At 44.9% G+C, this 25,635-nt stretch overlaps 1 protein-coding gene across 1 annotated transcript in view; it reads right to left on the reverse strand.

Annotated features, from left to right (window-relative positions):
- ADAMTS17 (ADAM metallopeptidase with thrombospondin type 1 motif 17) overlaps positions 1–25,635 on the reverse strand; it is a 152,030-nt gene that overhangs the window by 124,840 nt on the left and 1,555 nt on the right. The window contains exons 3-4 of the mRNA XM_066558883.1: positions 17,959–18,124; positions 7,069–7,241 (exon numbers count right to left, since the gene is read on the reverse strand). Of these exons, the coding sequence (XP_066414980.1) occupies positions 7,069–7,241; positions 17,959–18,124 (339 nt within the window). The remainder of the gene's footprint in view (positions 1–7,068; positions 7,242–17,958; positions 18,125–25,635) is intronic.

Raw genomic sequence — 25,635 nt, forward strand, 5'->3', positions numbered from 1 at the left:
TTATCCCTGAGCCTGCTGGGTGCTGGTGCTTGGCTTCCCATCAGAGCAGTCAAGCTGCCTCCAGAGCCAGCACAGACAAATCCAAACACCACTGACTTCCAAAGGCTGCTTGCCCTGGCAAAACTTACCCACCAAGCACCAGCTGCTGGACAGTTCAGGATGTCATCTTGAAAGCTGCCAGCCCTTCCTCCTTTTCTCTTGTGCTCCCTGTCCTAAGCATAACTCTGACTGCACTTTTATTCCCATCCACCTTCCACCCTCTTCTGATTCTGATTTCAGAAGAGCTCAAACAGGAGCAATTGGACACTAAACCAAAAAAAAAGTCCCTGGGAGTGCAAGAGGCTCCACTTTGCTTGTTTATTCAAGCTTTGTTTGCTTATTTTCTTAAATGAAGGCCAAAGGAGCCCCAGGCTGATGGTGGTTTGTGTTGCCTAGAAGGAACATTAACCTTTCCCTCTAAGAGGGAGATCACTTAACAGTTACAGGCAACACACACTTGACTTGGAGAAAATTTAATTTGCCAATTAAAATAATTTGTATACAGAGAAAAAAAAAAAAAAGACAAATTAAAACAACACCTTCCCCATACCTCATCTTTACTCCTGCATTCCTGACTCCTTCCCCCTCACCCAGAGCCAGGCAGGTGGATGGGGAATGGGGACTGTCCTCTGGAACAGCTCTCTCTGCTGCTCCCTCCTCACACTTTTGCCCTGTTGCAGGATGGATCCTCTCCATGGGCTGCAGTTCCCATCAGGAAAACCTGCTCCAGCACAGGCTCCTCTCCTCAGGTCACAATGTTGGGAACAGCCACCTGCCCCACCATGGTCTCCCCACAGGCTGGAGGGCACCTCTGCTCCAGCACCTGGAGCTCCTCATCCTCCTGCTCTGACCTGGGTTTTTTCCCCACTTTTTTCCACTATTCAGCCTTATTCCCCTCTTTTGAAGATGTTTCCACAGAGGCCTCCCCAGCCCTCCTGACAGGCTCTGCTGTGCCCTGTGGGGAGGGCTGGGACCATCCGTGTCCAGCACGGGGCAGCTCTGGGTGTCAGTCCCACCCAACACCATCCTTTCAGAGGGAAACTTCTCTCAGATCATGGGCTATAAGGCTAGAAGGAATCCCATGGAGAAGGCAAACAGACTTTTAAATTACTTGATAAAAAAAAATATGAGCCTGACACAGCTCAGGTTGTTGCCAGCTGGATTTAAACCAGGCTGTCCAGGTAGATTGTGCCCAAAGGAAGCATCATCACAGAATCCAGCTGAATTTAAAATAAAATAATTCAGATAAATAGGTCTTTCCTGCTAAGAATGAAATTCCATCATGGCAGCAACAACCTTCTGCCTTTCTCACCCAGCCAACAAAACCAGACTCCAGAGACTGTGCTGTTCCACACCACATCCAAGTGTCCACTTGCAGCACATGCCAAGTGAGGTGGTGGGATAACTGGTACCAGGCCATGAGGAATGGGATTTCCCACTGCAGATGTTCTCAAGATTTCCTGCTGCACAGACAGAGACACTGACTCACAGACACCTCCCTGCCCACTCCCAACACCATGGGCCACCCTTCCTCAAGCCTGCAACTGCATCACACCCTTCAGGCTGCTGTGACTACTTCCAACAGGGGAAAAGTAAAAATACTTGGGTGGTTTAGAACCTTTTAATAAAATAAGGCAGCTGGGAACAGAAGTGTCAGCCGTATGAAACTCTGCCATGGAGCCAAATGCAAAGGTTACTTGTTTAGGACACCACCACAAGTGGCAGAAAGCAGCTTGGATGGAAAAGAAATGGAGGTTCTGGATCACTGGCATGAAAGGAAGGGATGGGAAAAGTGGTCAATGTGACTGAAGTGTTGTGGGTGCCCTGCTGCAGGGGAACTTCTGCACTTCTGTACTGACTTCTCTGTGTGGAGTCATCGAAAGTAGGGTGAGCTCTGGAAGCAGGAGATGTGGTAAAGAACCATACAAAACAGACAGAAAAAATGGAAGGAGAAGTGCAGTAGAACAAGAAGAAGAATAAAGCCTGTCTCTGGCATCTCCCCCTTCACCTGCATTTCTCTGACAGTGCTTTACTGTACAGAATGCCCTAAAGAAAACAGGAAAGCTTGGAGGCTGGACCATCCTCCTCTGTGTGCATTCCTCCTGCCTTTCCTTCTCCTCACAGCTCTGACATGGAAGGGGCAGAACAAATGCAGTTCTGGCATAAGCTGTGCAGGCCTGCCCCAGCATGCACAAAGCAAACACAGACATAAGGAATTGGGCCCAGAGAGGAACTAAACTACATCATTTTAATTTTTTTTTTAATTCTCAAGAGCTTCCTCTGCAGGTGGACGGTGGGAGGGAGACGTGTGTGTTTCAGATGTTTTGGAGTTTAGAACAGCAACCCTGAGGGTAAATTGACTTTTTTTCCCTTTTTTCTTCCCTGAGCACTGCACTCAAGCAGGAGCCTTCCCATTGCCTTGGCTGCTGGATGAGGTTTGGACAGCAGAAGCCTTAGTCAGGTTACTGAGGTTGTCTTTCTCTTGTTTTGAAAAGTGCTATAGGATTTCTAACACCCACCTAAAGCCAAGCTTTCAAATTATTCCTTTAAACATTATGAAAAAGAACATATTCATAGCTCTGTATAAGATACAGTTGACATAACTCCTTCTCCTGGGGCTGCTGGAGCAAAAAGAGAAATCTGTAGACAGTGATGAAACACTCAGATCCTTTTCCCTTATGTTCCCTTATGTCCCTGTTCTCATCATGAAAATTCCAGACCAAGGTAAGGGAGCTGATTATCAGTGGCAGCTCTGGAGCCTTTATGTGCCAGCCCCCAAGAGCACAGACACATAAATCCATCAATGCAAGCATGATAAAAATGATTTTATCTGCTTTTTTAACATTAAAAAAAACCCTCACAGGGGAAATCCAAAATGAAAAACAATCTGTGGAGCGTAAAATCAGGCTTCAGAGAGTAAAACAGTATCATTCCTAAAGAACAACATAAGAATTTTCCCTCTTAATGGCATCCAAAAAATCACTAACGTCAAGTTCCTGCTTGCTGCTGCAAAGAGCTTCCACAGTAATCTCATGGCTTAGCAACAGCTGCAGGAGAACTGAGAACTGCAGGAGAACACACTGCAGAAACTCCCTCCACACTGCACTCTCAGGGAAAAAGGCAAGCTCCAAACCAAGCCACAGTTGTAATTTATTGCAAAACCCAAAAAAATACACTTAGGGGACAAAAAAAAACCCCAAACCCATAGAAAGCAGCTGTTAAACGACTGTGTTGTGGTCCTGGAAATTCAGAAATTCAGACTTCTCTGTCTCCAAATGCTCTGAGGGTCAGTGTGGGTGGGACTTGGTTTGCAAAGTCAGCTCTGCACTCTGCAAGGAGCCAACATCCACAACTCCCTACTCAGGGCCTGCCTGGAAACAGCCACTCCTCATCCTCAGCAACACAACAGCCATGGACAGGACTTTCCAATGGGTCTCATCCCCATTTATCACCACTTGAACCAGTTATCTCCAGAACCAATTCTCTCCAGAAAGCTGAAAACCCAAACCATGAAAACCAGACTAAGCAGAGACCAGTGCAGTTCCTAGAATCTCCTTTTTCCTTTACTGGTCACTTCTTTCAGATGAAAAGCAGCCACAAGAGCAAACAAAAGCACAGAACTCCTGCAAGAACAGAACATTCACCCTCACAGCTCCACATGGATGAAATGCACTGAGAAATTAGCTGCCAGATGCAGACCAGCAGAATGGCTGAGCAAAATAAGCATGTTTTAAAGCTGGATTTACTACAAAGGCACTTGGGTGTGGAATTCAGAGGAAGTTCTGAACACTGGTCACTACAGAAGGAGGACATGAACAGGAGATGCTCTCAAGCCAAAGGTGAGACAAGAACTGGAATGGAAACACTGCAACAAAGCTCAGTAAAAAGGGAGTTTAACCTAGAAAAAGAGATCAGCACCTATATCTACGTAGGTGGTTTTGCATTCCCACAGCTCTGCTGGCATTTCTCCCTGTCCATGCTCTTCCATTCCTCACTGCCTTGCTAAGGCTGCAGCTGGGCATGGTGGCATTTGACAACAACTTTAGCACCTGTTTGGAAAACAGTGCTGAATCAAACACCTTGCCAGAAAACAAGAAAAGATTTCTTTTTAGCAGTGGTGACTTGAAAAAAGCCAACTCAAATCCCTGGAGCCCTGCTTGTTCCTACTAATACATTACAGAGCACCTTAGAGGGAAATTCTTCCATGATCTTGGAAAAACCTGTCTTATAATTTCAAGCATTAGTTTAGTAAATGGAAGAGCCTGCTCCTCTACAGTGACATTCACAAAAAACAAGTACTTTTAATGTGAATCTACTCTCTGTTCAGGGGCATGGAACTACAGAATAACATTAAAAACACAGCATTTGCTACATGAAGTGCTACCTGTTATTTCTGGGTTCCAAAATGGGTTTGCTGTGCTTTTAAGCTGTTATTCTAGAAGAGGGTGGTGGGGTTTTTTCCTCTAAGATTCTCATTTACCAAGGGAGCAATAAACCTGTATTTTGTAATGCTGACTTTTTCCCCCTTCAGAAATTCTTGTAACATAAATAGATATTAAATACTTTAAGGCAGATCACTTTATTTAAAATGTCTATAAATATAAAATGCATTAATAAGACCTCTTAATGCTTGTTTTGTGGTTTGACAGTAAATGTAATGGCTTACAGAGAGGAGTTAAGTTAATATACCCCTGACCAGTAATGTTCTATTTGCTTAAATGCAAGCATCCAAGCCAAAATTAACATTCTGGTTTCTTTTAGAGGCAGCCTGCCATCCTGCAGTATAGCTGAATAAGCACTGCCTAATAACATGGGGCAAATCCTGTCCCCCAGCTAACAGTCACCCAAGGCTGACAGGGAGGCAAGAAACAAAGATCCCAAGCAGCCAAGAGCTTGACTTAAGGCCTCCCCAAACCACATGATTATCTCTCTGAAATATATTTTTCTGAATTATCCTTCAGCTTCTTTTCCTGGGGTGAAGGTCAGCTCTCATTACACAAATGTAACATCAAAATCTCCTTTGATTTCCCTGAATTTCACCTGGTTTTATCACCACAGAATAAAGGATTTATGCAGTGATGCCATCCATGTGTTTTGCCTATCCTTATTCCTCACTATGTTTTGCCAGTCACTGTCAAGCAGTTTCCTTCAGAGGCCCGAAAAATGTTCCTAAGAGCGTGGGAATGGAGGTGGCTGAGGGAGAGACCCTCCCATTGCCCCTCTGAAGGCTGAAGAGCTGAAACATGAATTCAAATCCTATCAGACACCAGAAAAGCCTCACACCAGGGAGCCCCCAGGAGCAATGACTTAACAGTGGGAAGCATTTCAGCTGGACCCTGCACCTGAGGAGATGCACATGAACGTGCTCCTCATCCAAGAGTCCTCTTCCATGTGCTCTCTCTGGTGTCTAATAAAGGGGTGAGCTCACCCTACAGCATCAGAACTCAGCTTAAAAGCCCATCAGCTTAATCCATTGGAAACTAACCTTCAATATTTGTTTAATAAATGGGTTTAGAGAACCCAGCCCATCTCTGAGCACCTCCCCATACAGATTTATTCACACCTGGCAAGCTGATGTTGCTGAGATGTTCTGCAGCACCTCAGCCTGGACAGACAACAGGATTCAAAGACCCACAGCCATCTTTTGTTTAAGACTTGGTCCATCAGTCTGTTCATCCCTAACAATCTTGACAGGCTGAAAAAGCTGCACAACACAGACATTCCCAATGGCCACAGTGAAATCATTGACCTGCTGGCATGAGGATCATCAAAAGTAACTGCAGAGCCACAGTGGAGCCCCATCAAGTGACAACTTTGAGAGTACACTGAGGCAAAATGAAAGGTAGAGGAAGGGACACAGAAAAGCAGCTCATTAATGGAAAAGACTAATCAAACTCCCTACTCAATCAGCCTCCAGGAGGGCTCCCTCACACCAGTGCTTGATGAAGGAACACAAGACCTCTTAAAAAGTTGTTGTTCCGTAGCTGGTTTATGCTGAGCATCCATCTCTTCACTGGGAAGCATGATCAGGCAATTACTGTTCAGGACTGTTATTTTTTCCCAAGCCAATTTGCTGCTCATAAACACCAGCAGAGGCACAGTGAGGAGAATGAGCTGTTCCTGGATATTACAATAGCATGGGCAAAGGAACATGAGCTTCCTCCAAGACTTTCTTGTGCAAATGCCTCTGTAAGGACCCCTGCAGCCTGTGAGAAGAGTTTTCCATGTCTACATCCAATTTAGCCATTACCTCCTTAGTGGCACTGCCAACAGCTGAGTGAGCATTCCCTGTGGGAGGCTTTGTGTTCCCTTATCAGCTGAGCCAGAAAGGCCCCACTACAGAGACAGCTCACAAATTAACACCCACACTTCTCATGAGCCTGCAATTTCCAAAGATTCCCCTCACTCCCAAAATATACCCCTAGGATTTCTAGAATGATTTTCAAGCCCAACTCCATCAACTATTCACAGGTATGACCAGCACCATTTCATGCAGCCCTGGGGTGAAAAGAATGGGATCAGCCAGCAGTTTGGTCATAAGCTTGCCACATCTTCTACATCAAGGGAAGAAGCCATTTTCATTGTGTAAAAATCAGAGATAAAAATAATTTTGGACTTAAAGCCAGGTCTTCTGCTGGAGTCAATATGACTGCTGGTTTTAATTGCCTTGAACAATGAGCCATATCTTTTGTGAAACAGGTGTGCCATAAGAATCTTTAGGAACTCAAGAAACATGTCAGACAAGACACTCCTCCAAGGTAAACCACAGCAACAGCAAAAGCCTGGTAGAAAACACCACTCCTGAACCACTATTTCCTCAGTGAAAACATGCATTTTCAGTTTTAAAAATGGGTTTACCAGGAATAACACAATTGGAGAAGAGGTACATAACACAAGAAAACCAAAACCTTTTCTCGTACCCGAAGGTCAAACCAGTTCTTGATTTCTGCTGCCAAGTCAGCTTTATCCTCCCCTGGATATGTCCTGCTTACTCTTGTTGCCTCTTTGGAGAGTAAAGTGCCTACTTACCATATTCATAACAGTGAGGATGAACCTTTGGGCAGCCTCAGCTCCGTGGTACTGCACCATGTCAGCATCTGCCACCACCAGCGTCTCCACCGTGTACTCGCTGGTGAGGCGGATCGCGTTCCTCCGCTCCCGCCAGTCGCTCGTGGCCTTCACTTTCTTCTGTCTCTTCTTTTCTGAAAAGTCAAAATGCCTTTTAAGGCTGGCAGATCATAACAAAACACTCCCAGCCTTTTCAACAAACACCCTGGTGTGTACTCAGGTTGTATCAACCTTTAAATTGAAGTGTTCTTGGCTGGTTAAAGAAGAGGTTGCATTGCAGGTACGTCTGTGCCTGTGTGTGCAGAGAGCAGCAGATGATGTGAAAAGAGGGAAGAGGATGGGAAAAAACATAAGTTCAGGAAAAAGAAAAAATTAACTAATTCAAATAAAAATGTTACAGATAAGTTAAACCTTCCTTCCTACCAACCAAAGGACTTATGTATTAATAATTTGCCTTCTTCTAAGCTGAAAGGTGAACTGTGTTTCACAAGTAGATGTGCAAAGCAGCTGAGTCATGACCAAAGAAGAAATTAAGTTCAGATATGAATTCAAACCTGCTCACTTCACTGCAGCCACAAAATTGTGTTCATGCTTTCAATTGCAAAAAGAAAGAAGCAAATGAAGTAATTAAAACAAATTTATTCTTGCAATAAGAAACAGACTTCTAAGATTCACTGAAATGATCTCTGCCTACTGTTCAGCCTGTGATATGCTATGGTTACTGACACTGCTATTACTATTGATTTTTTCCTGTGGAAAAGGGAACAGAATACATAAGTCCTGAAACAGCACAAACACAACATTCAGGGCAAAACTGACATGGGACAGAGCCTAATGGATGGTCAGACAAATCCCTCTTATGTCACACAACACGTGCTGCTCATTCCCCAGAGCAGAGAATCACTTTTTAATTTTCTCTAGATTTACCCTGAGACCCTCTCTGAGCAAAGCAGCAGCCAGAGCTGAGCTGGTGTTCACTGATCCTGATTTTCCACAGCCTGTTTACCAGCTCCCTGACATAATTCAGCTTGAATTTCCCTTCTTTCCCAGATCATCAGCTTTCCCTGACTGACCCTCCTGCATTCAGGGTGACAAACTCCATCAGCTGCAAGCCCCCCAAAGCCCATCTGAAATGGACTCCTTGCCTTCACCCATTCATGCATTTTCTGCCTTGTCAATATGCACATTTCACCACGTCCATCCCATCTCCTCATTCCTGGGTTTCTTCAGTCATCCAGTACAATTCTGCACGTGCTTTTCTGCCCAAGGCATCAACTGTCAACACTTGGTACATATTTTAAACTGAGAAAACAACCATGAAATTTGATTTTTTTTTAAGAGAGTTTGGAAATATCCCCCTGGGTTGAAAGAGACAGACAGAAGTGTATGGACAGGAAAAAAAAAAGAAAATAGGGGGGGTGATCATAAATTATGGAAGCTGCATGCCAGCAGCAAAGATGAAAATAACCAAGTTTCAAGGCTCGTTTTCACATGGGCTGCAGGACAGCTACAGAAAAAGTGCACAATCATGGCAAAGCTGCCCCAGAGCAGAGGATCTCTATAATGAAAATAAAATAACTAAAATAAAAAAGATTGTCTATACAAGAAAGAAGGAGAGCTGAATGCACCTTTGATTTGCCAACTATGAGATGGAGATGATTTCAAACTCCTGTGGAACAGCTCACATGTTTGTGTGTTATTTTATTTCTTTCATTCCATTCATTTCCCATCCCTCCCTCTGCATAGCAGCACATCTTTAGCTACAGGTCCTCAACATTATCATTTAAATACCAAGGAGAAATCAAAGAAAAAAGAAAAGAAGGTGAATTCTTTCAGTAAAAACACTGACATTTTGGGTCTTACTGCTATCAGTCAGAACCTTCCTGAAGACAGCAGCATTTCTGCATCAAATTGTTATTTTGGCAATCCCCTAACAAATGTTTCCAGGTGGTACAAATCTCATACCTGTAGAGAAGTTCTTATAGAGGGGCTAAGCCTTGATTCAACTAAGTCTCGGCCTGGCATTGAACGAGCCATGTAAAAAAGTTTAAAATGGAAGGAAAGAATTGGAGTTCTCTGGGTTTTCCCTTAAAAAACTCTTTTTTTGGTGGGAAAGAAGACATTTGTGTCAGAGGAGGAACTGACTCTGCTGGACTGGAGCTCACTCTGGGGAGAAGAGGTCATGCCATGGTCATTTGCCAGTGTGGTCTCTTCCCCTGAGGCAGGTGAAGGAACTGGCACCTCTGCAGCAGAACAAAACTCTGCAAGCTGTGACTTCTGGAGAGCAGCAGCCAAAGGGGCTCCTGGCAGAGGGCTGGGCAGCCTTGGTTCACACAGCCTCTGGCCCCGTTTCCCCCTGTGGGCTGGCTGCTTTCCACAGAGGGGCTGGGATTGGAGGATGTGTGTGGAAAATCAGCATCCCACAGGCTGCCTGGAAACGCAGCCAGAGTGACCTGACAGGAGAATACTCACCTTCACACTGCCCAAGTGTAAATTTATCTGCACCTAAAACAGACAACAGGACTTGAGGGAGCCCACAAAGAGCTCAGGAGGTCACTGCTGAACCCTCCACAACAGGCACAGCAACACCAGCTACTTGAAAAGAGAGAGGCTGTTCAAGTTTGTAGCTCCTCCATAGGGTAAATTGTTTTATCATTTCGATCCACTTTCACAGTGGTCTCTCTTTGCATCCTCCTGCCCACCACAAATGCAAATAATTTTCCAGAATAATCTAGCACACGGAGAAAAGAGGGCATTTGCATGGCTGAACCACAACAAAGAGAAAGGAAATGCACGTCCTGTATCACAGATGTTTGATGAAGAGAAAGATCCAAAACCAGCAGGAAAAATTCTCTTTAAGTGCATTTGCAGCTCATACCTGAAAGTGAGTCAATTTTATGGAGGTATCCAAAAAATAAAAATACCCCATCTCTAGAGCCTCACTTCAGAAAAAAGCCAGCACAGAGAAGTCTCATTCCTGCCCTGCAAGATTTATGGACCATGGGCAGAGAATCCCTCCATGAGTACATGAAACCCCAAACTAAAATAAACATCAGCCATTAAACCAAGGATTAAATGCTTGGTGGATTCTTTATTTGAACAAACTGATGTTACAAATTTTGTGGTGCAGATGTCAAGTGTTAGTGTGAAGGCATAAGAGGCCATAAACCACGGGCAGGAGCTGTCAGAGAAGTTTACATTGCAGGGAGCACACAGCACACGATTTTAGGAGTCAGGTGTTCCCTGCTTAAGAGGTCAGAGAATTTAGTATGAAATATGAGCTGAAACAGTCAATCTACAACACAGCATGTACATGCTGCAGGTGACTGGGCACAGGGGACATTACTCTTTGGCCAGTCACTCTGACAGTGTGTTTTACAGTCTATTGGACCAAAAAATCCACAAAATTCAGGACTGTGAGGTGAAGGGAGAAGGGTGAAACACCCCCAGATCCTCAGCAAAAAATGGCTGTGACACTGCACAAGTTCAAGTTTAGGTGACTTTCCTTTACCCTTGCCTGGCTCACCACCTTCAAAGCCACATGATCACACCACGTCCTGCAGTCTTTGAAGTCTCCCTCAGAATGGGAAGAAGCAGAGTCCCCACTGTGATCAGAAGCACAACAAGGCTCTTCTGAGGCCTCTGTAGAAAACTCCTGACATTCAGTGCTTTTTATGGCAACTCAACAGATGTGCAATTCCAGAGCAACCGCCCCAAATGACCTTTTCCTATTACACACCAAAAGCACTGTCTAGCACTGTCTGGCTTTTGGCAGATTCTTGCTGTAAGTGCAGAGTCCTTTCCTGTTCCTCCTACCTCCCTTCCAACTGTATTTCCCAGACTCATCTAAAAGCAACATCTTCTCCTACAGCCTTCCACTATTTTTCCTGCCTAATCTTTCCCTTTGTAATTTTAGCTACCTCATTCTTGTTAAATCCACTGATGGTTTCTGGATGCTGTTCAACAGAAGCCACAAATAAAAGTTAAACTGCAGAATCCTTTCTGTAAGGCCAGATTTCTCCTTAGAAGCTCTTTTCTATTGCAGCCTTAAAAACCCTCTCCAGCTCTTCCTCAGGAGCCCTTTGCTTCCTCCCCTCCTCCCACAACCCCTTTAACATCTCCCCACACCCTTGATGGAGGGCAAGCTCTGTTTTACCATGTCCTGTTATTTCAGCAGCATAAAAAGGAAGAAAGGGCATCCAAGTGGGGCAAACAGCTAAAATTAATTCTCCCTAAGCCCCAGGAGTTTCCAGAGAACCTCTGACTGGTACTCACATTAGGCAGGTTTTATTAGCTTCACCTAAAAGTAAAAATCATCACCTCTCCAAAGCAAAACAGAAAGAAATGAGAGATTTTGCACACAAACCAAGCCAAGAAATTAAAGAAAGGAAATCCTTGAGGTGCATTCTTACTACTCAATCTAAAACCCTCTGTCACTGCTGAATTATCAGAGGGACAAGATGCCACAAAATGTCCCTGATAGCAGCAGCAGGATAAAAGCACCTCTCAAAAGGTGATTAATCCCAGCCTCTGCCAGGATACAGCACAAGAATTTTCTCTGTGCCCTGGCCCATTATATCTCCACCAAAACCTTGGAATTTCAGATTTACCACAGCCAGCTGATGCCAGTGATTGCCTGAAGTTCAGGAATTACAAATGGTTGCTTATTGAAAGAACAGCTGATTACAGACTGAGAGTTGTCCTCTCATTTTTAATGCCCTGTCCTACAAAACTGCATCTCCAATTTGTCTCTGACTGGAATGGCAAAATCAGGCATCAACTGCTGGGTAAAATTATTGCAGAGCAGAATGATCCATTATTCCCTAATTCACCTTCCAAAAATGGCTTTGTTTTGCTTTGGGGTTTTTTGTTTATTTTTTTTTCCCAAAGAGTCGCTTTTATATCAAATCACAAGTTCATGACTATTTCTCTGGCAAAGCAGCAAACAAGAACTTGAGACAGAAGTCATGAACTCTGAGCTGCATCTCAAAACACCACAGATTTTGCTGCAAGGATTGTTATCCAAGTTAGTCTGTGGCTTGGACACATCAGTTAAAACCTTATTCTTCTGCAAAACAAACTCAGTCTTCAACACAACTCATCAGGGCTTTGTTTAATGGCAGGTCAGGATAAGCACTGTGATCTCTGCTCAAGGGTTCAATTTGTCACCAGGATTCAGAGAGTCCCACCTCCTGGATTATGTACACCCATCTCCCATGGAAAGGACACTTTCCTGGTGGCACAAACAAGGACTCATGGCAGAGAAATAAAACAATTTAGTGGAGCAGGAGCAGGCACAGTGGGCATGGCTTGAGCTATGGACAGTGATAACATGGAAGAAGCAAAGACACCTAAAAGATGAGCAATCCACCTTAGTCCAGGAACCATCTCTCTGCTTTTCTAGCCAGAATGAAATATGATCATGAATATACGACCATGGAATATCCATGAACATCCCAAGACAAGGACAGTGGACACTGACAATGGAGCTCATCACCACCTGCCAGGCTGGATTTCACTGGGCTCCAATGGCAACCAGCACTCAGCTTTATCAGGAACCAAGCAAAGGAGCACCACAGCTGCCCTGGAAACGGAAGAAATCCATCCACTATCTACATTTACATTTCCTTTTTGTGTCTCTTTTTCACCTTGACAGCAGAGGGAGAAGAACCTGGAGTCCCTCACACTCCTCATGATCCACACTGAGGGAATCATCCAGAACAGACCTGCAGTAAAGCCTCACTTGCCACATGAGATGGAAAAGGACACTTCTGAATGTCAGACTGCTGCAGGAGGCTGCTGTTTATCAGCCATGAGGAAACAATCACAGGCTTGCAGGGAAAACCCAGACTCCCTGTCAGGAAGAGAAGGGACCTGGAAAAACCAAGGGATTTATCCACAGAAGTGAGACACACTCCCATGGGCAAAGTGCTGAGTTCCTGATACAGGGAATCCTCCTGTGCTTGCAAACACTTAATCACATTACATCTTCTGTGGAGCCCATTGTTGAAATCTGCTTTAATTCTCCAACAGCTGCTTCCTAATATGGACTAATACAGGTTGCATTACATCTCTCTATTTTTAGTGCACATGTTTTTGGCCATAACAACTGCTCTTTCAGGCCAAGTCAAACCTGCAGAGAAAACACAGCTACGAGACAATGATTAAAGATGGGGAAATGCAATGTAGCAGTAACATGTGTTTAAGATTTATACCTGTTCAGGGAAAGCATTCCCTACATTTGATACCTGTACACCAGCACTTACTTAAATTATTACCAGCTTTGATAAATTGTTAAAACAGGTTGCAAAGTAACTATGCAGAGAAGCAACACGTTGTTATTTTGTGAATTAAAATATTGATCTTCTTGTTATTTCACTGTATGTGCAGCACATTTGCATTAGAGGAAAACTGGTTCATTTAAACTGACAAAAGGGTTTAAAGCAAACCCACATTTAAGAGTAATTTATGAGGTCTATATCATAAACATGAAATAACAACCTTCTGTCCAAAGACAAGCTGCTCTCTCTCATGCTCCTGGACTGTATTTTATATCAAATCCTTCCTATGTAAGGAGACTTTAATACATCACTCGAGACCTTTGGAGAAGTTGTAACAGAACTTACTTTTCCTGAAGAAACAGAAAGTTTTATGACAGCGTTAGAGGAGATTCCTATGCTTTCACAACATGCTTTGATTCTGCCTTGAACATTGATACTTTCTCAAAAACAAGAAAAACTGATTTTTTTTTTCCTATTTACAGACTCTGGTGGCAAAGAAAACATGCAAAATATGTGTCCAAATCTCAGTCAATAGTTAAACTACTGTTGTTCCATGATAGTTCAGAAAAATAATCCATTTACTGCAGCTGAGGCTGTGGTGGACATTGTCACATGGAAACAGCTTTACTGTATGTCACAAGCTCACAGAGAGAGGGCAATGAAAGAAGCTCTATCTCAGGGCTTGGGCACTGCAAAAATCATGTATGATGCCTTAAATGAAATCTTTCTCTCCTGCCTGGCTCTTCTGCAGGGAAACTCTTACTTGTATCTATTAAAACCTGCAAACAAAACTCCCTTTGACTCCACTCTCTCCATAGCAAAAACACTTCTCCAGGACCTTTGACAAGAAAGTTGTCAGAGCTGGTCTTTAAAGTGAGAGCAGGGTGTGACAGGAGCTTTGTGCAGATGCTGCCCAGTGTCCAGAGAGGAGAGGTGTTTCACATCACTGGTGTGAAGCTATTTCCCCTGTTCCTCACCACTCCCTGCTCAGAGCAAGTGAAACCCAACCTTCCCTTCCTTCCCCCTCATTGCATGTGCACCTGGAAACCTTTTAATAGGTTTTCTGTTTGCCTCACAGGGGCTCATGTTCATGCCTGAGCAGAAATGTGCATTGTGACTTGAACTCTCTCTCTCTTGCAGGATGACAGGTGATAAAAATAAAACATATTCACATATCATATGACCAACAATAGCACCTGGCCCATGGTGATGGGATCCTTCCTTTGCTGCTGGAGCACTTTGGAATTCAAACAAAAGAATTAAAACATCAGCCTTGGGATTTTTTTTTAACCCATTAGTAGACACTTTTAGGTTCAAATCTCAAGGACCCAGTCATGCAAAACCTTAAGTACTTTCCCATTCTTGACTACAGCTAGATTAATCCTCTTATACAGATTATTCCAGGAGAAATTTGGCTCCCACAAAGTTCTCCTGCAGACCTAAAAATAATTCTGAGTGCTGCAGGACGTGTAACACCACTCAGACTAAAGGAGTTGTTTTAGAGATTTTAACCACCCCTTATCAAACCAGCCTGATGGCATTACCTGGCCCCAAGCCACTTTCCCCCTCCCAGTGCTGGGGTCTGCAGGGAGGGCACCACATCTCTGGGTGGAACACAGGGGCACTGCCCTTGCAAAGCTGTGCTCTCTGTCCCCCCAGCAGCACTTCCTAATTAAGTTCATTTTGCCTTCCTAAAGTGCTTTCCTGCTCCTCCTCCAAATGCTCACACATTACATCACCAAGCACCTTTGTTTTAAAAGTTATTAAGTTCATATATCACAGGAAATTTGCCATTGAGCAATTTAGCCCTGTTTAAATTTTTATGATATGATCAATAGTTAGCATTAAAAATTCAGCCTATTTTTTGTGCTTTGATTCCCAAATAACCCCAGATTATGCCAGCTACCTCTGAATTACAGAATTTTAAGAAGAAAATACATACAGAGGTGATTCTTGTGTATTCAGAAAATACAAGAACAGCAGTAAAGGACTGAAAAATGCCCAAGCATGGCAGCTCTGTGCCCTTGAAAAATACTAATTTTATACTGTATTTACACAGACCTGTCTTTTTCTGTCTATGTCATTCTACAATAGAGGGTTTGTACCTAACTGTCTGACATAGAAATATCCCCATGCATTCACAACCTCCAACCTTTCCTGCCAAGTTTTAGCCTGGGTGAGCCAAATTTTAAGCCACTGGAAAATGACCTCTAGTACAAATCTGACCAGTCCATGTTGGTGAGTTTCACTGCAAAAAGACCTTTTCCCAGGAGAAACTCTGGAAGCACACCCCTAGATGGTCACTTCCACACTGTTTTATTAGAAATGGACCTTTTGTGTGTCAGACAGGATTAATTTTTTAATTTCTAAACTCCTTGTGCACAAAAGTTAATCCAAAGCAGACAGCAGGCAATTAGGTCATTAATGTGCTAAGCCTATTAACAGCCATGAGTTACATTTCTGTCCCTCAACAATGACAAAGATCCAGGGGTCTGCCTTTAAGTGGGAAAGCCCATGAGCAATTGCATTATTTTAGGACGGGGCTACTGCCAAGCAAGGCTTGGCTCCCTTCTTAGCACAGCAAGAGTCAGCACCCAAGGGATGGGAATTCTGTTCCCAGTGCAGCAGTGGCTCCCCAGAGGCCCTCAGGAAGCAGGAGGTGCCACTGGAAATACTCTTTCACCAGTGTCTTCTTCATGCTCACTCAGCTCCTCTTTCCCTTTGTAACCCCATGTAATTATTACCCAGTGTCTCCCCAGCTTCCTTCCTTTAGTTCCTCTTCTCTCAGGGAGGGAATTCCAGTTCTGCCAAGGACAGGGAGCATCCTGCCCCTAGAAAACAGGTCAAAAAGTTCAGTGGCCAAAGGGTGAGGCTCATTTCCTGGACTGATTCTGGTTCGATTCAGATTTTAACTAATGGCTGTCTCATTTTACAGTGTAAGAATTCTGAAATGCATTTTCTGTGACCACAGGGCTGCAGCACCTACAGAACTTGGCTGGGAAATCAGAGCAGTCCTGAATTCTGATGTTTCCTCTGAAAAGAGACATAAGGGATCTGTAACTGTAACCAGATCCAAGATTTCATTCTCAGAGAATCAGAGAGAAGATTGGCTTAGTCTGAACCCCTGAGAACAATAAACCTGCTGAACTATTAAGAGCTCAGCTCCTCACAGGGGAAAATAAAGGTCCTGGCTGCAGGATTTACCAGCACCCAGTGCAGAAGCAGGCACAGGTTGTTTTGCTGGTGCACAGGTCTGGTTAAACACAAAAGCTGGGATACAAAGCCTTACAGGCAAACTTCAGGTTCCTGCCTGTTCCAGTGAGCTCCTTCAGGCCTCTTCCACTGCTGTTCCCACAAGGAAGCTTTTTGTGCCTCCTGTTGCTGCCACATCCTTCCACATCCAGCAGCAGCCCTTGTCCCTGAGCACTCAGCTCTTCCCACACCAGAGATTCTCACTCCTGTGCCCAGAAAATCCCCCCAGCCCTACTCCCCACTTTGCCCCTTTGGCAGCCCAGCAGCAGAACCCACTTCTCCATTTATGCAATCCATCCAGGAGAAGGCAGGAGAGGAGTGAAAGAAGCAGAAAACACAGGGACACTGCAACCTAATGAAGAGATTTCACTATGTTCATAAAAAACACCCCCTCTGCAACACACCCAGAGAGAATGCCAGAAATGATAAAACTGAATTGCTCTAAAGAAGCAAAAAAATAGTTTATATCAGCTGGCAAGTTGACTGTGTGGCTTTGAAAGTGGGACAAGACAGGATATGATCAATGAACAGAGTTGGCCATTTTCTCCTGAAAAATGATAGCACATTATAATATATGATATAACATCTGTTTTATCAGATAGAGCTTAAGTTTGATGAGTCAAACACCAGACAGAAAAAGCAAAATCAAGCTTCTAGTTTAAAAAAATCACCTTGCTGAACTACATCTGGTAGTTCCAAATGCACAGAAGCCCTTACAAAAGCAATTTAAAGCCATAAAATAATACAAGTCTGCTCAGTTGACCCTGATATGGATTGTGTGCTCTGCTACACAGAAGTAAGAATGATGGCATGAGAAGCTGAAAAAGAAAGCAGATTGCTCTTAAAGACAAACAAAATATCTCCAGATATCCATTTATCCTATTATGAGCTGGATCCCTGGAGTTGGACTCCCCAGATGATACTTGTGATTAAATTATATCAAAGCAGGTGAAATGATGTTTTCCACACTCTGAAATGTGAGGATCACCGTTCTATCCCTGCCTGCTCAGCACAACTCCAGTGGAAAGGCAAAATGGAAGAGTCTCCATCAACACTGACTTCAGTTAAAAATCCTGAACCTTTGCTAAAACCCAGTGAATCCCTCCCTGAGCAGTGGTCACACTGCAAGATTAGAGCAGAATTTATCATCTCACAAGTCCAGTGTTACAGCACGTGCCCTGACAACCTCACGGCTGTGATGCGACTCCTGCCTAAGTCACACTTGCCATCCTTCCCCAGCCCCAGCTGCCCAACCACCAGAATCACAAAATCCAAGCAGAATTCCCATGGCTGCTCTCTGGAACCACTCCAAGCTCACCTGCCACAACCTTGCAGTGCTCCTCAGGGCCCTGGGGCCTGGAGGGGTGGCCGGGCTTGGTGGATCGTGTCCGCCTGATGAAATGTTCCTTCCCACTGAAGGAGCTCTCAGATGCGTTCACAGGTTGGATCAGCAGCTGCTCTGATCCAAGCTGGATGTAGCCAACCTGTGCACAAAACAGAACAAAAAAACCCCATCAGTTTGGTGCCCAAGCCTTGTCTATCCAGCCCGGTCTGAAACCCAGGTCATTCACTGCAATGATTTGCAGTGTGAGGAAATGATGGGATTATGGTTGTGTTCAGCCTGTGTAATACAGAATAAAGAACTTCATCTGCTTCTCTTGGTTATTTTTTATATCACTGAGCACTATTTAGAAACAAAGCACTGTACAAAGGAAAGGTGGGGATTCCTGTCAAGACTTTTGCTTTCCCTTCCTCCCCTCCCTCCAGACACAGCCCCACAAATGTATGTGTTTTACAAGATGCTCAGCTCACATGAAAAAATAAACCCTGTTAACAGAAATCCCTTCAAAATCACCTCTCCAGCTGCCAGGACTGCCCTGCTATTGAATGGCATTTACTGTCTCAGAGCACAGAGGTGACACTGCCTGCACACAGGAGGCCCCTGTGGGTACCACCCTCACAAGGAACACTGAGTGAACTGATGCAAGTGTGATTTGCAGAGCCACACTGCATTTTTTGGGACCAAATACCTCTTCCTTACTACAATAAAGGCCACACAGTCAGCTGTGCTCTCCCTGCAGGCCACGGGTTGGGTTTCAGAGGTGAAGTCAGGAATGGACTGTTGTACTGCCCCAGTTTCAGGATTTTCCACCATTCCTGGAATAAGTGACACTAGGAAGGCAAAGACCCTGCCTAAATAACTCCATAGGGTCCAGGTCAGAGCACTAAATCCCTGCCTTCCTTGCACCAAGTCCAGACCTTACAGCAGGGCTGGCAAGAACACCTTTGGAAGCCAGCTTCTGCCCCAGGAGAGCCCTCCTCTGCTCACAACCCAGAGCTTTTAAGGTTCTTTTATGCTTTTTCCACTCCTTTTCTGGCATGAAAAGAAGAGAGTGAAAGCTAAGTTATCACCTTAAAACTTAACAAAGCCTCCAGGTTTAGTAATCAACACCGAGGCTGTAACATGTTGCACAAAGTGGGTATTTACAATGAGGAGTTCTTACTTTTCATTGCACTAATCCAGTGATTATTTATATTGCAATTAAAAGGCTCAAAACACAGCTCTGCCCTGTACCTCCCCCTTGAGAGAAGTCTTGAGGTCTGATTTAACTTCTGTTAACACCAGAAGGGCTCATCTGGTCTGCCAGGACTGTGCACCCGAGAGGTAAAGGTGCTTCCAGAGAGCTCCAACACCCATCCTGTACATAAAAAGAGAGGCCAGACTTTTCTGGTCCCCCCTCCCCACGCTCTGTGCCAGCCAGGCAACTCTCCAAAGAAATGCTCTGCACGTACTTCCAAATGCTGTATGTTCAACAGCTGACTGTACTAATATGATTTATAATATACATTACACACATACTGTATATTGCACATTTCCACACCTCCCTGCCAAATCCGGTCCTCACGTACACCCAGGAAATCCCCTTGGCCCAGTATTTCCAGCAAGAGGAATTTCTGTAGCAGAAATGAGAGCTCTCCTCCTTTGAGGAGGAGAATGAACTGAACAGCATTCAGGGCGTCTCAGGAGGGGTCACTGACTTCCAAAGAGAGCTTGGACAAAAAGAAAACTGTAAAAGTTGGTGTCTCCACTGGGCATGGCTGCAAAGCACAGCAGAGACAATCAGTGCCCTGTCTCTGAGGAGACAAGAGACACCTCTTTGGGGGCCTTCCAAAAGAGACCTTGCTCTTTGGGGAGGGGAACTGCTCAAGGATAAAATGCCTTGGCACTTCCTACATACAGAGAAAACCCAACATTGTTCCTAGGCCCTACAGAATGCTCACCAGTTTACAAGACCCCCTCTGCCCTGGAGTGTCCAAAGGGCTGCCTTTTCACTTAAATCACAAGCTGGGCTTTGTCAGAGTTGCTCCAGAGACAGCAAAAGCCCTGGTGACTTGTTCTTCCAGCCTCCTTTACGATGTTCTCCACTACTTCCCCTCCTTGTTCCAATCTTCCAGCTGGGAGGTAGCCCCAGCCCCCTTTTTTAATATAGGTTTTAATTATTTAGAAGAAGGGTTGTAAATCTGGTGCCATGGTACTAAAAGCCACACCAGAACTCCTGACAGACTGCCAACCATTTCAGCTGGTGCCAAAAGTATGTAAGAAGAAGTCAGTTTCATCACCACCCGACATTATCCCAATTTTTTGGCATCAAGAGTGAAAATAATTTAAACCATTGGAAAAGACTTATGTTTCACATTTGCTGTGGAATTGTGAAACCTATGGAAAGAAAGAGCCATGAGTCTTCACCCTGGAATACGTTGGGAAGCATCTCAAGCTCAATCTGAAAAGACAAACAGAGTTTCAAACAGGAAGGGTTTGCAGGATCAGGCCTGTAAAGCATCCCTAGCGAGTTAAAAATGTTTAAAATTTCCCCAGACTCGCCAGTTGGACTCTGAAGAGTCCCCAAACTGCTGGCCCAGAGGAGATCTTTTGGATCCTGCAACTTGAATAGTCAGGTCATTATTTTGCTTTTTCCATAAGAAATGCATTCCTCATTTGCATCCCTCAAATCCTGAAGGTCCTGCCCTGTGCTAATCCCAGCATCAGATATCAGCCCTGGACAAAGGCTCTGGGCTTTTCTTCTCTTGTCTGAGTTGAGGGACTGCAGGAGGCTTTGGATCCTGAAGATAAGGAAGTGAAAGAGAAGACCATGTAACCCTCAGAGCTACTTTTCCCACATCTCAGGAAATCATTCCAGTTAAGTGAAATGCTTTGGATCTGCCAGTTCCCATTTGCCTGGGGAAATGCATATCAAAAGCTGGGATACTCCCTCCCATCCTTCTCTCCCTGTGGGAGTCCAGGACCTGCTGCTGTGCCAGATCCTGGGACAGACGAATTTTGGGAAAAGCAGCTGCTGCCCAACCCCACTGAGACACAGGAACCCAAAAATTCAGAGGAGTGCAGGAGTTCACCACCATCTGCATTAATTTTACACTTGGTATGGCCAGACCATGCAGCTGACAGAGCCCTGCAGCTCTGCTAACAGGAAAGGCTGAATGATTTCAGCCCCCAAAGGCAGGCAAACTGACAAGCTGATTAAAACAAACAGTAATCCACACTTGCCACTACAGCCCCACTCACCACTGTGCCTAACAGTGGCAAGATCTTTCACATTAAGGATATTTCACATCCTTATTTTAGGAGTCAGCTCAACATTGCTCACCACCAGAACATTCACATGTGCTCTTATCCAGGGTTTCACACACACAGGGGTCACTCAAGCAGCCTGCTCACTCTGTCATCTACTCTTGTACTACTCCTCTGCTACAAATCATCTTCCAGTGGAGCTTTTCTTGGGCTAAATGACAGCAGGGAAAGGAGGAAGGTCCTCACACTGGAATGACAGTGTCAGCACAGCCTTCGTGTGACTCCATCCTGCCTCCTTGGCTCTGTCCCTGTGCCCTGGTAGTGCTGCTGGAGCTACTGCAGCTCCAGGGCTTGCTCAGAACAGGGATCCAAATTCTCAGTGCTCTCTGCACATGGTTCTCGACCTTCCCACATGTTAATACTCTCCAACAGTTACACTGTTTTTCCAGCCCTTTTTATTTTCACAACATCTTTGAAGGAGATCTGTGAAATGCTGAATCTTTAACAGATTTTTTCTCTTGCTCCTAAGTGTTCATTAGTTACATACATAGAACATGCTGAAAAGAGAACAGATTTAAACATCTGACAAATTCCATCCCCTTCTCAATTTCTCAACTGTTACGCTGTAAATCGTTGTTTAACCATTTCCTCAAAGTTAAAAGGAAGTTAATGTTTAAAGCGAAGAACAAAACAACCCACAAATACAGTTTAATAAACTTCATGTGGGTTTTAGTCCCACCCTTATTAACCATGTTTCAGCTTTGCTTGGTTATTATTTAAAAGTGCAATTCAAGCAAATTGAAAAGAAGAGCTTTAAATTAAGTCTTGTTCCAGAGTCATTTCAGGTTTACACTCAGTTCTCAGAGCAGAACATACCCAGGAATATCTGCCCTGGCCTCCAACTCTGCTAGACAAGGAAACCCCAACATCTTCTCCCTCTTGTCCACTGTGGAAGAGGAAATAAAATCCCAGCACAAGGAAACCCAGCACAGTAACTTTAAGAGGTTTAACTTTTCAGCTCGTGGCCCAGCTATGGATGAATGCCAGACAGCTCCTCTCCCAGACAGGAGAGTTCAGTGGAGCTGAAGGTTTCCTCAGGGGAAATTGTATCATCTTTAATCCCCACACGCCTGCTCTGCCCTGCTTCCCACAGCAGCAGAGGCTCCTGAGTCACCTGAAGGGCAGCACCGCCCTGCTGCACGCAGAAAACACCTCCCTGGCCAGGGATGGAGCTCCCCGAGCTGCAGCACCTGCTCTGAACCAGGCACCAGCTCCCTCTGCAGTGAAATTGGCAATTCACCAGCCTAAGGTACCTGTGGCACAGGATGAGCCACCAGGGAAGTGCTCATCTTCATCACTCACTCTCCCCTAACACCCAACCCTGACAGACTGCGGCCTCTTCTGCATCCTTGTTCCTCTCCTCCAGAAGAACTCCATGAACCAGCCTGAACAAGAGGGAGGCACAAATTCTTCTCTTAATTCAACTGAGAAGAACATGCCACCTTATATAGAGACAGGACAAAGAGCAATCCTGAACCCCAGATCAAAGACTCTGGATTTTAAAATGGAAGAGAAGTTATTTAGAATCAAACCTCTGCCTCTAAATGCATCCCAGTGATTGTCACCTTCTGGTTGCTGAACAGTTCTCAAGAGTTTCGTTTCATTTCTAATTATAATGCTTATTTTGACATGGGCTCACAACCCTCTTAAAACTGTAACTGTTTCCAAAATGCAGGTACAAGTATGAAAAGCCTACACCTGCTCTAAGGAGCTGATGCTGCAGTCCAGCACTTCAGCACGTGACAGTGACTCAACTGTGGCCTTACAAAGCTGGAACTTTCCAAAAAACCAAGTTCCTGTACTGGCTGCTGTCTTCTAGTGCTGGTCCCAGAGCTGCAGAGCTGCCTGTGAGTGCCCAGCAGCAGGGAAGGGCAGGGCAGCCCTGAGCTGTGGCCAGAATCCAAGTGCTGGCACAGCTGCACTCCCCAGAGGCCGGTGCTGCCAAGGGGAAGGCAGCAGCGCTTTCCAGGAACCCTGTGCCTCTGCTAGGCTGAATTCCCAGCTTGTCACGAGGAGCAGGAGGGCTGGAGCATCCTCACACCAGGCACTTTAGCTGTAGCTCAATGGTGAGACCTTGGGCAGTTTTTGCCTCACTCTGAGCTCACAGAGCTCCGAGAGCACGGCCACCCTTGCCAAAGCAGGAGCTGCAGCAGCCACACACAGGTTAACAGCAGCATCTGCCAGCAGAGCTTGAAAACCAGACCCCAACCTTCAGATGCCACACTGGGAATCTGAGACCATCACCAGGAAGCAATTGCTCAGCCTGGCTGCAGCTCAGCTTTCGTGCCACTGTGTCAGGGATTTTGTTTTTACTAGAACTGCGCTCGCCCTGATCATTTTCTATCACTTTTGGTATGATTTATGGCATGGCTGAGAATATGATTACAGCAAGGCCTGAGCCAGCTGGAGATCAGGACACAGCATTACTGCCCACTCTACCTCTTGGCAAGCAGCTTTCCTGAAGGAGATGTCCTGATCACCCAGTTAGAGTCCAATGAGCATTCCCCCTGCTGGAATTTTCAGGAAACCCCCCACTGCAGCACTAGAACTGCTCACAAGACAAATGCCAGGACAAACAGGCTGCAAGGTTTCCACTACCCAGGTCTTTCCTCTAGCCCAGCAGGTCTGGCCCACGTCCCACCTGTGAAGTTGCTGCTCAGGGCAAAGCCTTATTCTTCCTGCAGCAAACAGGGCTCAAGGAAGCAATGTGAAAATAAAATATTTTTTTTAAGTGATGGTCTTAGTATTTTAAAATTGCCAGATTAGAAGGCAAAAAATTTTAGGCTCTAGAGTCACCTGCTCTCAGGTCTACTCATAGCACATTAAAGACTTCCTAGACAATTTGGGGCAAGCTTTTGATTCCTCTGATTCCAGAAAACATCTTACCACTACATTAGACAGCTTCCACTACAGGTATGCTGGTTTAGTGTGGCCACTGCAAAAGGATGTGTAAACACTGAAAACAGCCTAAAATGTGAGATGTTTCATGTTTAAAGACAGACTTAAGAAACCAAAATGGTCCACTCAGCTAAAATAAGAAGGTTCATCTACATGGTGGTATGGATTATTTCAATGAAACCATTTCAATAATTAATGAGGTTCATCTTAAGTTTAGTTTCATCCATCTTAAGTTCAGGCTAATCCTCAAGACACTGAAGTTTTCTGTTCTCCAGTTTTGAGCTTACAAGAGTGTTTTAACTTTAACTCACTCAAATGTACCATGCACCTGCTTTTAGCCCTTTCCCATTCCTGGTGATTATCTGAATGAAGAGGATGAATGGATTCCTCTAACAGGAAAGGAATATCCCAACATGCAGAAACATCTCTCTCTCAACACATCTGCCCACAGCACTCTCAGCACTGCCAGGACCAGGTGCACAGGCAAAGGCAAGCAGAGCTTTACCAGCACTGTCACTAACACAAGGGGCTTTGGCACAAACCAGCAGCTTTCACACTGATCCCACGTTGATCCAGCCCAGTTATGTCAATTTAGCCACTGCTTAGAATTGCCATGATCCAAACAGGTACTGCAATATTGCTGTTCACTTTTGCTGAGTAGTGAGCTAAGACTAACTAGTCTTGTCTCTTTTTCAGCTTTCCTACTGGGAATTTTGCCAAGCTTTATCACCCCCTCCTCCATTCCCTGATCTCAGGCAGTTAATACTGTGCCTACAACTACATTCCTCTTTTTTTAAAGGTTTCTCCTCTGTTTGTTTGTGCTTTCCAGCTTTGGAAGCCCAGCAAGATTAACAAAACATGCCTGGTGGCAAGAGCGTAGAGCTGTTAGTGATTTAAGGCTTGAACTAGAGATATTAGTTTTAAGCTGCCCTCGGTGGAACTCAGCTCAACTTCCAGTGCCACTCAGACCTCAGCATCTCTGTTTGCTGGGGTTTTTTTAATCCTGAGGCACAGCGCCCTCAAATGGCTCCGGAACGAAGGCTGGAGCCCCGAGGGCAGAGCATGAACTGCTCCTCACTACGGTTTAAGGATAAATCTCCACCATCAGGTCTGTTCTGACAGGCACACCTCCCAGGACCATCTGCTGGGAATCACTGCCTAATGCCCCGCTGACTTCCTGAAGTACTTTAAAAGTTATCAACAATAATTGCAAACTACTCAACGTCTTAAGCATCTCAGTCTCCAACACAGAGAAACTTTCCGTCCCACACAAGATCACCTGCTCCTACTGGGATGCTCAGAGGAGAGCCAGGCCCTGCAGACACCTGACACACTACAGCCTCGGGCAGAGAAATCCTGAAACTTGGGTGGGAAAAGCCCCCCTGAGTGGGATGTTCCTGTGACCATGCCGGGGCACTGGCTGCTCCCTGACCACAGCTCCCAGTGAAC

This window comes from Molothrus aeneus, chromosome 13 (genome assembly GCF_037042795.1).
Source record: "Molothrus aeneus isolate 106 chromosome 13, BPBGC_Maene_1.0, whole genome shotgun sequence".
Classification (NCBI taxonomy): Eukaryota; Metazoa; Chordata; class Aves; order Passeriformes; family Icteridae; genus Molothrus; species Molothrus aeneus.